We start from the raw sequence: 13,363 nt of genomic DNA, 5'->3' as shown, positions 1-13,363 counted from the left end.
TTTGTTTTCATCTTTGCCATATGTTAGAATAACTTCTGGCTGCGTGTTTTCAAAAGGACCCCCGTTTGGTTATAAGACCAAGATGTTAAATTTCTCCCTCTCCTGTTGAATAATATCCTTCTAGAAGGATCGTTAACATTTTCTTTCCCAGTGCACCCTGCTGGGACACTTGGCTCCATCTAGCTGGGCTTGTGCGTGGAGGCTGTGGTGTGTAAGGTGACCAGCTCATCCCCGTTTGCCCAGAACTTTCTCAGTTTTAGCAGGGAAAGTTTCACATTCTGGGAGTTCTCCTTAGTCCTGGGCAAACCACCGCTGGTGGTCAGCCTGGCTATGTGCCCTAGGAGGTAGAATTCTCTGAGCATTCTCAATACTACTTTCCGAGGGAGGACAGTACCATCTTGAACATAGTTCCTATAAACATTGCAGGAGCCCTGAGGTCCTACTTTCCAGTACGTGGTAGACACTCACTAGTAAAAGAAAGGAGGTCATTTCCTTGGCCCATCCTCCAAGGGCTACCACAAGTGTGAGCGCGTTCATGGATATGCTTGAAGCCCAATGTCAAGGTCTTTGGTAAAATTGTTCTGATCATTGTAAATTCTAAAGCAGCTCCACTCCTGCTTGAGGGCCTCTGTGGAGTCTTCCAGCCCATGTGAGTAACCATATACTTCCTCTTTGAATATGTTTTCTTTTATCACAGAAGACCAGGGTCCTCTGAGACCAGGGTCATCACAAATGTGTTCCCTGCAAGTTCAGTTACTGGTCTCAACATGTACCCGCCCCCCTGATTGGAGGGAGAAGTTAAGAGGTGTCCCCTCCATGGTGCCAAACATTGGATACTGCAGCAGGAAGCATCTAAACCCAGAAAAAGGGAAAAAAACAGATGTTGGGAGGAACTGGGGGTGGGGAGAGAGAAGTAAAGGGAAAAGGAGAGAAAAAACCCATGGGTGGTATTAAAAGCAAAATATTTAAGAGAATCATAGACCCTTAGAATCAAAAGGAAAAACTTCCCAAGTTATCCTAAGAGGCATTCCCTAACCCTCAACTTGAATAGCTCTGGTGAGAAACTGCTGCCTTTTGAGGAAACAACCCAATAGATGGACAATTCCAGTTTCCATAAGAGTCTTTTTGTCATTGACCCATGATGTCCTTTCCTACGCTCTCATCCATCTGGAGTGATATAAAACAAACCTGCCTCCAGACACGCAATAGTATCTGCTCCATCTCTATTTGTTCTAATAGTCTTCTGTTCCCTATAAAAGAGAGGAGTCTCCTGTAAAGGCTTTGAAATTAGGCAAATGTGGATTTGAATCCAAGCTCTGTTGAGCAACCCCAGCAATTTACTTACCTTGGTTGAACCCTAGTTTGCATGTGAAAATTATAAGAGGAAACATGTGCAAAGCAACTAGACTAAGAGTTCCCTTCTGGCTCAGCAGGTTAAGGAGTTGGAATTACTGCTGTGATTCTGGTTATAGCTGTGGTGCAGGTTTGATCCCTGGCCCCTGGCACATGGTAGGCACAGGACAAGATTGGCCATTTCTTTTTCTTAAGGTCCGCATCTGCAGCATATGGAAGTTCCCAGAATAGGGGTCGTATTGGAGCTGCAGCTATCTGCCTATGCCACAACCACAGCAACACCAGATCCGAGCCGTGTCTGCGACCTACACCACAGCTCATGGCAACACCAGATCCTTAACCCACAAAGTGAGGCCAGAGATTGAACCTGCATCCTCATGGATACTAGTCAGGTTCATAACCCCCTGAGCCACAATGGGAACTCCAGGATTGGCTGTTATTATATTTTCATGATAATTGTGATCGTTATTATTGGCATTTAGGACATGGTGTCCTGCTGACCCAGCTTTAAGGAGGTAGTGACAGGCGGCATGGTGCCATGGACAGAGAACCCAGGTCTGTTTCAAGAAGCCAATATTCAGTTCCCCAGGTGTTGCTTGGGCTCCTGCCAAATATTAAACACAATGTTAAGGATTTCCAAAGATGCACCAGACACATGGTAATGGATCTGGACTTTATCCTGGAAGCATTCAGACCCCTTAGAGGTTTTATAGCTGATGGATGACAAGATTGAATTTATTTAGATTTTAGGAAAACAATTCTGGAAGCAGTGTGAAGAATGAACTGGAGCAAGGAATGATGGATGATAGGCAAGGTCACCAGCTGGGAAGCAGTTGCACTTGTTAGGGAAAGGGGGGCAGGTTTGAGAAACATTTTAGGAATTGGCATCTATAAGATTTGGGGCCGGGCTGGGTATGGGAGATTATTGCATCGTGAAGAAATAGGTTGATGCCATGAAGGTTGTACCAGCTGGCTGCCCAGAGAGAGCCCCACAGGATAGCATTCCAGGAGTGAATCCACTTCAGGCTGACAGTCTTGTTCTTGGAGAACAGAAAAACATGTTTGTCCTCAGCTGAGTGCTGTTCTCTCTTCCAGAGTGTGGATTTTACATTGGCAAGGCTCCCAAGCACTGCCATGTGAAAACCATGCCAATTATTGAGTTCAACTGCCAAGTGGAATAGATATCCCTGTGGTCCATCAGCCCATGCTCTCCTTCTAGGGTAACTTCCTCCGGAAGGCAGGTGGAAACTAAAAGTTGATGGTCACCCTACAGAATGAATCGTATCATCTTAACAGCTAATGGCATCAAATGGCAACTGCCAGAGACATTCTTTGTATTCACTAAAGGATGCAGCAGGCTACAGAGGAGACACTATCAAATATGGTCTTTGGGGATCACCTTTGTATAAAGACAGCATGCAAACCAGTCTTTGAGAGACATGCTTCTTCAGACCGAGCAGAGGGCAATGATGAACTTTCGCTTTCTTGCTTGTCATCCACACTCACTGGGTGGTGGTGTCAGATCCGAAGCAGTCTCCAGGAAGACAAAGCTTGGTCTAGCTTCACTTCAGCTCCTCGCTGAATGCCGGCCTCACTGTGGAGGTGCCCTTTGGGTTATAGATCAGCAGCTGGCTGCCTCGACACAAAGGGAAGGAAGAACAGGGAGGAAGCCTAGAAGCAAAATGGCATTCTGCTGTCTTTGGTTCTGCCCTAATAGAATTGCTTTTCCTTTCCAGCCCACAGCTAAGAATGTCCTTTATTGTCTTCTCTACTCAAGGAACCACCCTAATGAAGCTAACAGAAGACAGGTAAGAATGCCCCAAACGCCTGTCATTTAAAATCCATCTTTTCTTGAGTAGTTCTGATACTTAATCTAAGAGTGCTCTCTTTTCACTGATGCCTTGAACTTTGCACACTGACCCATCTGCTGGTTTACTCTCCAAAGTCTTTGGTAGACTTTCTTGGTGGTGGTGAAATTTCATCAATGACTGAATGACATGAAGGGAAATCTTACCTTTGATTGGTGACTCTGTCTGCTAACTTGGAGCAAAATGTTAGCAAACTAGATTCTCGAGGGACTCTAATTTCTTTTAGATTTATTTTGTGGATTAAGTAAGGGGTCAGAGAAATAATAGGCATGCTATGAGAGAAGTAAGAACTTGAACTATTATCATCCGTAATTGTTACTAAGACAGGGGATAGAAAGGGAGGCTTTATGGTACCACAAAAATAAAAGAACATTTGAATTCGGTGTGGACAAATGTTGTTGATATAAAAGGGTGGGTTAGACCTAGCTTAGCAAAAACATTAATTGGGATTTTAACTTTAGCAAATGAAAACTAGCAGTACCAGAGACATGTCATTTATTCATAGCTAGGATGGTGTACTGGAGATGATGCTTTTCCTGAGTTAATGATCTTTGTCCACTTTTTAAAAATTATTTTTTATTTTTATCTTTATTTTCTTTTTACAACCATACCCACTGACGGCATATGGAAGTTCCCAAGCTGGGCACTGAATCGGAGCTGCAGCTGCTGGCCCATGCCCTAGCCACACAGCAACACCAGATCCCAGTCGCATCTGCTGCCTACGCTGCATCTTGTGGCAATGCAGGATCCTTAACACACTGAGTGAGGCAGGGTTGGAACCCACATCCTCATGGACACGATGTCGGTTTCTTAACCCGCTGAGCCAAAACAGGAAGTCCCACTTTTTAAAAAAGTGGTAGGGTCCACATGAGAGAAGCTCCAGGGCCACTTGTGGACTCTTGGCTGACGTGTTGGAGAAAGGAAGCGGGAAATGGAAAGTACAAGGAGGGCAGGAGGACTTTATTTTGTACCTTTCTTCTAGAAGTGAGAATAAAACTAATGGGATGGAGTAAGGTTTTCTGAAGTTTGCACTCACATCCACATCTGAGCTAGGTCCCATTTTCCTCCATGTCTTTGTTTCCTATCTGTAACAAAAAGAGCACTCTGTACGCTACAGAAGTTTTCAAATTCTGTTGCTCCTTCAGCAGTATCTGTTATATGGACACCTGCCATTTGAGATGCATAGAAACCCCTTTTGAAATACAGGATTCTTACTCGTTATTAATGGGAGGAGAAATTGCAGCCTTACCACGTCCCTAAGAATACAGAGCAGAACGCTCTTAGATGCAGGCTGCCCATTCTTTCTATTTTGTGTGCTCCTGCTCACAGCCTCTGGGAAGCTGAAGAGGTGGAGGGAGGTCATAGATTTATAAACACCCCTCAGACCCATTTCAGTTATCCTAGTTCAAATCAGTCGTTTGAATCTTGCTTTGAATCTAGTTTTTGTGTGTCTTAACTTTACTATTTTTCGTTTCCTGTGCCAAGGGGAAAACTGAGGTTAGACCCTCCACTTTGCTGGAAGCAGAATTTAATATTTAAGGGCTGAATATGCATCCTATAAGAGCCAGAAATACCTTGCTAAAGGCTGTGTGGGTTTCATGTGGTGACTGCTTGGCCTAACCAATGGGTTGGTTGGCAAAGCATGACGCAGTCCCCTGACACACCTCCAACCTTGTCAGCCTAGGGAAAGATGTGGGCAAGCCCTGTCTCTTTAAGATACTTTCTCATGAAATTGGCTAAAAGAATTAGGCTCTCAGAACTTCCAAATTGCTACTATTTCTGAAATATACAACTTGCAGCATTTTAGTTGGTCAAGGGAGTTTTTACATTTTTCTTTATCTCATTTCTTCTTTACTATATCCCTGTAAGGCAGTAAAAGATGCATTATACCTGTGTAATAATTGAGAAAACTTATAGAATTTTTTAAAAAAACTTGTTCAAAAACAAGATTTGAGTTAGCAGAGACTCTCATATCAACAAGAGCAAAAGATTTAGGATAAATCAAAAGAAATAATATCAAAGGTATATTTGCATCCAGTTTTTTGGATCAAATCCACACAGGAAAATAGTGGGAAGGTTGAAGAAATAGAATGGAAAATAAATGTGTTATACCAAGAAGTAGCAAAGGAGTTATAATTAGACTAATAATGTGTAACATTTGTATCTTTTATTTGCTAAGCACTCTATATATCATATTTATATCCATATAGCAATTATTACTTCAGTTTCTAATGTGGTCTCTGTGGTCATTTGATTTATTGTTCCATATGTGAAGTGTCATTTTTCATTAACTGCTTTCAAGGTTTTTTTCTTTTCTTTTCTTTTTTTTTTTTGTCTTTTTGTCTCATTAGGGCTGCATGCACCCACAGCATATGGAGGTTCCCAGGCCAGGGGTCCAAACGGAGCTGCAGCCACCAGCCTGCACCACAGCCACAGCAACGCCAGATCTGAGCTGTGTCTGTGACCTACACCACAGCTCACAGCAACGCTGGATCCTTAACCCACTGAGTGAGGCCAGGAATCGAATCCACAACCTCATGGTTCCTAGTCTGACTCATCTCCGCTGCACCATGACGGGAACTCCCAAGGTTTTTTTCTTTATCTCTAGTTCTGAGAAGTTTGGTTAAGATGTGTCTGCCATGGTTTTTTGTGGGTTTTTTTGTTGTTGTTGTTGTTTTGAGTTTATCCTATTTGGCTATGCTGAACCTCTTGAATCTATAAATTTATATCCTCCCCCAAATTTGGGGGATTTATGGATGTTACTTTTCAAATATTTTTTTCTGCACCAGTCGTTTTCTTCTCCTCTGGGACCTCAGTGACACAAATGTTAGACATTTTGATATTCTTCCATATGTCCCTGAAGTGTTTTGTTTGTTTGTTTGTTTGTTTTTGCAATCTTTCTTCTTTCTGTTCTTTATATTAGATCATTTCTGTTCTATCATCATGTTGACCAACTCTTTCCTCTGTCATCTCCATTCTGCTATTGAACTCATCTACTGAATTTTTTTTTTTTTTTTTTTTTTTTTTTGGCTGCATCTGCAGCATATGGAAGTTCCTGGGCCAGGGATCAAACCTATGTGTCAGCTGCAACCCAAGCTGCTACAGGGAAAATGCTGGACCCTTAACCCACTGTGCCATAGCAGAAACTCATCATCTACTGAATTTCTTATTATAGATATTGTCTTTTTCAGTCCTAAAATATCTATTTGTTTCTTTTTAAAATTTTGTTTTTCTATGCTGAGAACATCCATCTTTCCATTTATTTCAAGTGTGTTGATCTTTACCTTATGGAGCACAGTTATTATATCTTCTCCTATATAATAACTGCATTTGTTTTAATTGATAATTCCAATAGCTCAGAGTTGGCATCTTAATTGTCTTCTCTCTTGAGAACTGGTCACATTTTCTAGGTGATTTGTATGTCAATCAATTGTAGATTATATTTAAAATTTTTTAATATGCTATTGAGACTCTGAGTCATATTCAAATCCTCTAAAGAATATTGATTTGTTTGTTTGTGTTAGTAGGCAATCACCCTGGCTAGGTTGAGATCATGAGTTCTGTCTCTTCTCTGAGTGGTGGTTTTTATTTTAGTTCTGTGTTCAAAGTCTTTGCTAAGCTGCTTTGGGCCTGTCTTGCACATGTGTAGTTCAGAGATGAGCCTAGGACTTATACAGCTGCATACACAGGATTAGAGGGATCCTCTTTTCCAGCTCTCTTCTCTCCAGGATTCCCCACACACTATGTTTCCCGCTTGAGCTCCCCCACCCTCCACCTTTCCAAGTCCTTTAGCAAGAAAAATGGAGTTTCTCTTTGAGTTTTGGTCACCACATTGCTATGTGCAGTCCTGTGCTGGTGCCACCCTTGGAGCAAAGCCCAGGGTAATAAAAGAGAAATAGAAATGGGATTCCCTCCACATTCTTTGAACCACAGGGGTCCCTTTTCCCAATGGCCAGAAATATGGGGGCTTTCTTAGCTTTTAGGTGACATCCCAGACTATTGCCATGTGACTGAGGCCCACCCTCAGATTAAAGCCATGAGAGAACTGAAGAAAAAAAATTTGGAATTGAACGTCCTGTGGGTTATTTCTCCAGATTTTAACTCTCTAATCCACCTGCCTTTTCTTTTCTTTTTAGAGTCATATTGTGTTTTTTTGTTTTGTTTTGATTAGACTTTTTATTATAATCAACAGAAGAGACAGCCTATAGCAAGTTTACTCCATCTTGCTTGCTATTACTTCAGTTCTATATATAAGGACACTGAGATTCAGAGGGCTTAGATAACTTGCTAAGGTCAAATAATTAAAATGGCAGAACTGGTATTCTGATTTTGGATTCAGTCCAGTACATGTGCTTTGCATTATATCATTGCTCTTCCAAGATTTCTTAGCTTCATCAGTTTGCAAAACAATTGACAAACTGTACCACATTTTTTAGGGTTCTTCATTAGCATAATAAAGGATTAAGGTTAAGTTAAATACTATTAGAATAAATTAGCTTAGTGTTAACAACTGCACATGATTCCCTAAAAAATCCCTGGATAGTTTTTTTTCCTGATCTTAATTGAAATACTTCAAATGTTTCATCATTTGGAAATGAGATCATGTCAAGGAAGTCCAATTCGTCCTTTAAAAGAAACCAGAAATACATATTCAACTTAATCAAATGCATTTTTGGTATCTCTTGAGGTCATACTTTTTTCTTTGGCGTACTAATACAGTGAAATGCATTAAAAAGACATTTTAATATTGGGCCATTCTTGCATTTCTAATTACACTTGGTTGTGATATATTATTATTTTAATGTAGAGCTGAATTTTGTTTTTTGTACTTCATTCTAGAAATTTAGTGTCAGTATTCATAACTATGATTGGGCTGCTATTGTCCTCTTTATGACTATCCATACTTATAATATTTTTAATTTTTTATATTTAGATTATGACTTCTAGAATTAATCTGATGTAAGGTATAAAACCAAGATCCACCTTTTTTCTCCAAGTCTTCATCCAGTTTTCCAACACCATTTGCTGCATAATCTTTTACTACCAATTTGAAAAGTTAAACTTTTTTCATAGACCTGGGTCTATTACTGGGTATTCTATTCTGATGCACTGCATTTCTCTCTGTTCTTATGCTAGTACCAAATTATTTTAATTAGTTTTAACATCTGGAAGACAAGTCTTTCCTTAATTCTAATCCTGGGTGAAAAAAATCTTCCTGGTCTTTAGTGGTTTTTTTCCCATACAATATACATTTTAAATACATTTTTTTATGTTCCAAAATATTCCCAGGTTTGCACTTGAATTGTATGAAAAGTACAGAATAACTATAACAAAATTTCATTACATTTTACTATATCAATTTTCTTACTTAAGGGTATGTCATTTCACTTTTATGTCCTTCAGTGAGGTTTTGATACATTCTTCAGATCGGTCTCATACAGTGGTTGTTAAGTTTATTCCTAGACATTTTAAAGTTTTGCTTCCAGGAGTTCCCAGCATGGCACAGTGGAAACAAATCCAACTGGGAACCATGAGGTCACGGGTTCGATCCCTGGCCTCGCTCAGTGGGTTAAGGATCCGGCATTGATGTGAGCTGTGGTGTAGGTCACAGACGCAGCTCGGATCTGGCATTGCTATGGCTGTGGTATAGGCTGTGGTGTAGCTATAGCTTGGATTAGACCCCTAGCCTGGGAACCTCCGTATGCTGTGGGTGCAGCCCTAAAAAAAAATGCCAAAAAAAAAAAATTTTGCTTCCATTGTGAATGAATTATTTTTCTGTTGTATTTTCCAAATTATCATTCACTATAATTTGGAGACCATGGGCTTTTATTGAACTCCATAAAATTATTTTTAAAAATTTGCAAGTTGGAAAGATTGTAATTTGCAGCAAAAGAGGCTTATGACCCCCAAACAGCTAAGAAATACTGGTTTGAGGGAAACTATTGCCTTGCAGATTTGCTTCTTATCTCATCATTTCAATGAAACATTTTATTAATTCTAATACTTTCAATTAATTTTGGAATGGTTTTCTAGTATGGTGGTTGTTATTGATAATTATATAACTTCTGTCCTCCTTTCTAATTTATATATACATAGCTATTATATTTTCTTGAGTATCTTGGGCTGTTTGTTTTTTTGATATTGAATTATATGGGCTGTTTATATATTTTGGATATTAACCTGTTGTCAGTCGCATCATTTGCAAATACTTCCTCCCATTCCATAGGTTGTCTTTTCAATTCACTGATGGTTTCCTTTGCTGTGCAAAAGCTTTTAAGTTTGGTTAGGTCCCTTTTGTTTATTTTTGCTTTATTTTTTTAACTTGGGAGGTTGATCTAAGAAAATATTGCTACAATTTATATCTGAGGATGTTTTGCCTATGTTCTCTTCTAGGAGTTTAATGGTGTCATGTTATTTAGGTCTTTAAACCATTTTGAGTTTAGTTTTATATATGGTGTGTCTTCTTGGGTATCTAATTACATTGGCTAAAATTTTCAAATTTTAATAGACATGTTTCACAACTGTTATTGGATATTGACTTCATAGAAATGTTTTTGTCTATTATATTGAGGAATGATTCTTCAAATGCAAGTTCATTAAAACATTTTTATCTGAATAAATGTTAAGTTTTATTAAATGACCTTTTGTCATAGCAAGATAATTGCATCTTTCTTCTTTAATTTCCTTTCCCCTGTCTATGTGAAAATTTTAAATCAAAAAAGTTCCTGATGAGAAATTAACCTTGCATTCCTGAAATAAATGTTATTCATCATGGTTTGCTCTTTTGTTATATTTCTGGATTTGACTTAGTACATACCTGAAGATATTACTTATTGATACTTTATATTAAGAATATTCAAGTTATTTCATACTGTCTTTGTTAGGCTTGGACTAAACAGATCATGAAACTTAGAGAAATGAATTGGCAGACTTTTCATATTTTATGGAGTATCTCAACTAATACAGAAAGTGTATGTTTGTTCAATATTTGATAGAACTTGGAGGAACTCTAAGGGTAAATCATCTTAAAGAAGTTATTTGACAATTACTTCAGAATCTTGTATGGCTATTGTTATTATCATATTTTCTACCTTGAGAAGAGGTAGAAATCACCAGTGTATTGATATTTTAACTTCATAACATACCTTTTTAATTTAAAAATCTCTTCTGTATCCAGAATTACATCCTTTTTCCAACATTCATGTAAAGATATTCTTGTTGTCTCTTATTTCCCCATTCAAATTACTCAATGAATTCTTTCTTAGATTTATTCATCAGTTCTCTTTTGTATATTTGTTTTGTTTTATGATAAGTTATTTTATTATTTCATTGTTATTAATTCCTTCCTTTGGCTTATCTTCTGTTTAATCTCTTTTTCTGAATTGAAATCATTATATTTTATTATTTCTTGTTCAATAATAAAAGCTATTATGAATATAAATTATCCTCTAAATCTAATCCTTATTGAATTTCATATGCTCTGACATGTAGGTGTTCTCATTATTGTTAATTTCTAAATAGTTTATATTTATAATTTTAGATTTTATTTTAAATTATTTATAAAGTATTTCACAGTTTCCACATGATTTTGGGGTTTTTATATTTTTCTAAATTTCTAGACCCACTGCATTTTTTCAGAAAATGTGGTTTATGTAATTTCTACTTTTTAAATGCATTAATTTTTGTTGGCAGACTAATATATGAGTACACTGTACTTATCACTCATGGACATTAGAAAATATGTATACTTTGATCAATATATTGATTAAATATTTTAATTTTTGTTTACTTAATCTGTAAAGATGGAAATATATTTTAAAACTTTCCACCATGACTGCTTTATCTGAATTTCCAACCATTGCCTTATAATTTATGCCATATTATTTACCTCACATGTGTTTTTATTATGGAACATCTTCTTTCTTTCTTTCTTTCCTTTTTTTTTTTTTTTTTTTCCCCTTTTTTCTTTTTTTGGCCTAGCCCAGGGCATGTAGAAATTCCAGGGCAGGAATTTAACCCACACCATAGCAGCTACCCAGGCTGCTGCTATAGTGACAATGCCTAGATCCTTAAACCACTGTGCCACAAGAGAACTCCTGGAATACATTTCTAATCAACATAAAATAAACTTTGTCACCTTTATGCTTTTTAAGTCTTTGTCCAAAAATATTATAACTTAATTTTTTTTGTATTTCTTGCTATATTTTTGTTCATCCATTTATTTACCCTTCTTTAATATTTTAACATCCCACCAAAAAGTGTAATTTGAAAGAGTATAATTTAATTATTATTTTAGTAACAGTTCTCAATGAATGCTTATCTTTATAATGGCAAGAGTTGAGTAGTCTGCTTATTCTCCTTGCCCAATTTATTAAGAAATATTTGCATTATGTTTCATAAACACACATACACATATTTCCTTTCCAGTAATTTGAAGATTTTTTTTTTAATTTTATTTTTGAAATTTCTCACTTAGCCGAGTCTTTCTTCAGGGTAAATTTTTTTCTGAGGAGTTTGTGAATATTAAGTTGTCACAATTTATTTGAGAATTGTTATTATTCATCTCCAGGTAATTATTTTAATTGAATATAAAGTTCTTATATCCTAAATATACTTCTCCACCTCCTTTTCAATACTTGTTATGTCTTGCTCTTTTGATAATAGCCATTCTAACAGGCATAAAGTGATATTTCACTATGATTTTAACTTGCAGTTCCCTAATAATTAGTGATGCTGAACATCTCTTCATATGCCTGTTGGCTATCTGTATGTCTTCTTGGGAAAAATGTCTCTTCAGTCCCTCTGCCTGTTTTTAAATTGGGTAATTTGTTTTTGTTGTTGTTGTTGGGTTGTATGAGTTCTTTATATATTTTGAATATTGACCTCATCAGATATGGAGCTTTTTAGTTTGATGTAGTCCCATTTGTTGGGTTTTATTTTTGCCTCCTTTACCAGCAGATACACATCTAGAAAGATATCGCTAAGGCTAATGGCAAAGAGCATACTGCCTATGTTTTCTTCTAGGAGTTTTATGGTTTCAGGTCTTCCATCCAAGTCATTAATCTATTTAACCTGTTTTTTTTCCCTTTTGTAACAGCCATCCCAATGGGTATGAAATGGTGTCTCATTGTAGTTTTTATTTGTATTTCCCTACTGATTGGTAATGTTGAACATCTTTTTATGTGCTTATTGGCACATTTTTATACCTTCTTTGGAGAAATGTCTGTTCAAGTCCTTTGCCCATATTTTAATTGGTTTGTTTTTTATTGGTGGTGGTGTTGAGTTCTAAGAGTTCTTTATTATTCTGAATATTAATCCCTTATTAAATATATGATTTGCAAATATTTTCTCCCATTCTGTGGGTTATCTTCTCACCCTGTCGATAATGTCTTTTGATGCACAAAACTGTTTAATGTTGATGAATATGATTCATCTGTTTTTTCCTTCTATTGCCTATGCTTTTGGTTTTATATTCCAGGAAATCACTGCCAAATCCAATGTCATTAGCTCTTACATTTAGGTACTTGATCCATTTTGAATTAATTTTTGTTTATGTAAGGGTCTAATTTTGAAAGTAAGGGTCTAATTTCATTCTATTGGAAATAGATATCTAGTTTTCCCAGCATCATTTGTTGAAAACACCATCTTTCCCCCATTAAATGGTTGATAATCTTGTTTAAAATCTCTTGGATATGTATGCAAAGTTTTCTTTCTGGGTCCTCAGTTCTATTCCATTGGTCTATGCATCTGTCCTTATGCTGGGACCATGCTGCTTTGATTACTGTGGCTTTGTAGCAAGTTTTGAAATCAGGAAATATGGATCTTCCAACTTCTGTTCTTTTTCAAGATTATTTTGGCTATTTAGGTTCCCTTGAGATTTCATATGAATTTTAGGATAAGTTTTTCTGTTTCTGCAAAAAATGTCATTGGAGTTTTGGCAGAATCCGTAGATCATTTTGGGTAGAATTGTCATATCAACAATGCTGTCTTCTGATCCATAAACATAGGCTATCTTCCATTTATTTACACCTTTTTTTTTTTTTTTGTCTTTTTAGGGCCGCACCCGTGGCATATGGAGATTCCCAAGCTAGGGGTCGAATCAGAACTGCAGCCACTGACCTACACCACAGCCACAGCAATGT

General features: G+C 37.2%; 1 protein-coding gene across 8 annotated transcripts in view; it reads left to right on the top strand.

The window, feature by feature from the left end:
* ANTXR1 (ANTXR cell adhesion molecule 1) overlaps nucleotides 1–13,363 on the top strand; it is a 240,535-nt gene that overhangs the window by 24,773 nt on the left and 202,399 nt on the right. For 7 of the 8 annotated variants that reach the window (XR_014841791.1, XR_014841790.1, XR_014841788.1 and 4 more), the window contains exon 3: nucleotides 3,090–3,161. Coding sequence is in view for 2 of the 8 variants with exons in the window: in XM_003125066.7 (XP_003125114.3) it covers nucleotides 3,090–3,161 (72 nt within the window). In the remaining 6 variants the exon portion in view is untranslated. Of the gene's footprint in view, nucleotides 1–3,019; nucleotides 3,162–13,363 lie in introns of all 8 variants that reach the window. The other variant, XM_085019044.1, reaches the window with a different exon arrangement.

Source organism: Sus scrofa, chromosome 3 (genome assembly GCF_054392235.1).
Source record: "Sus scrofa isolate SSC_HxYL_T2T_F1_AM1 chromosome 3, Sscrofa_HxYL_maternal_Yorkshire_Landrace_v2.0, whole genome shotgun sequence".
NCBI classification, from domain to species: domain Eukaryota; kingdom Metazoa; phylum Chordata; class Mammalia; order Artiodactyla; family Suidae; genus Sus; species Sus scrofa.
The sequence above is the reverse complement of the archived record's forward strand: the minus strand, read 5'-3'. Positions and strand labels throughout refer to the sequence as shown.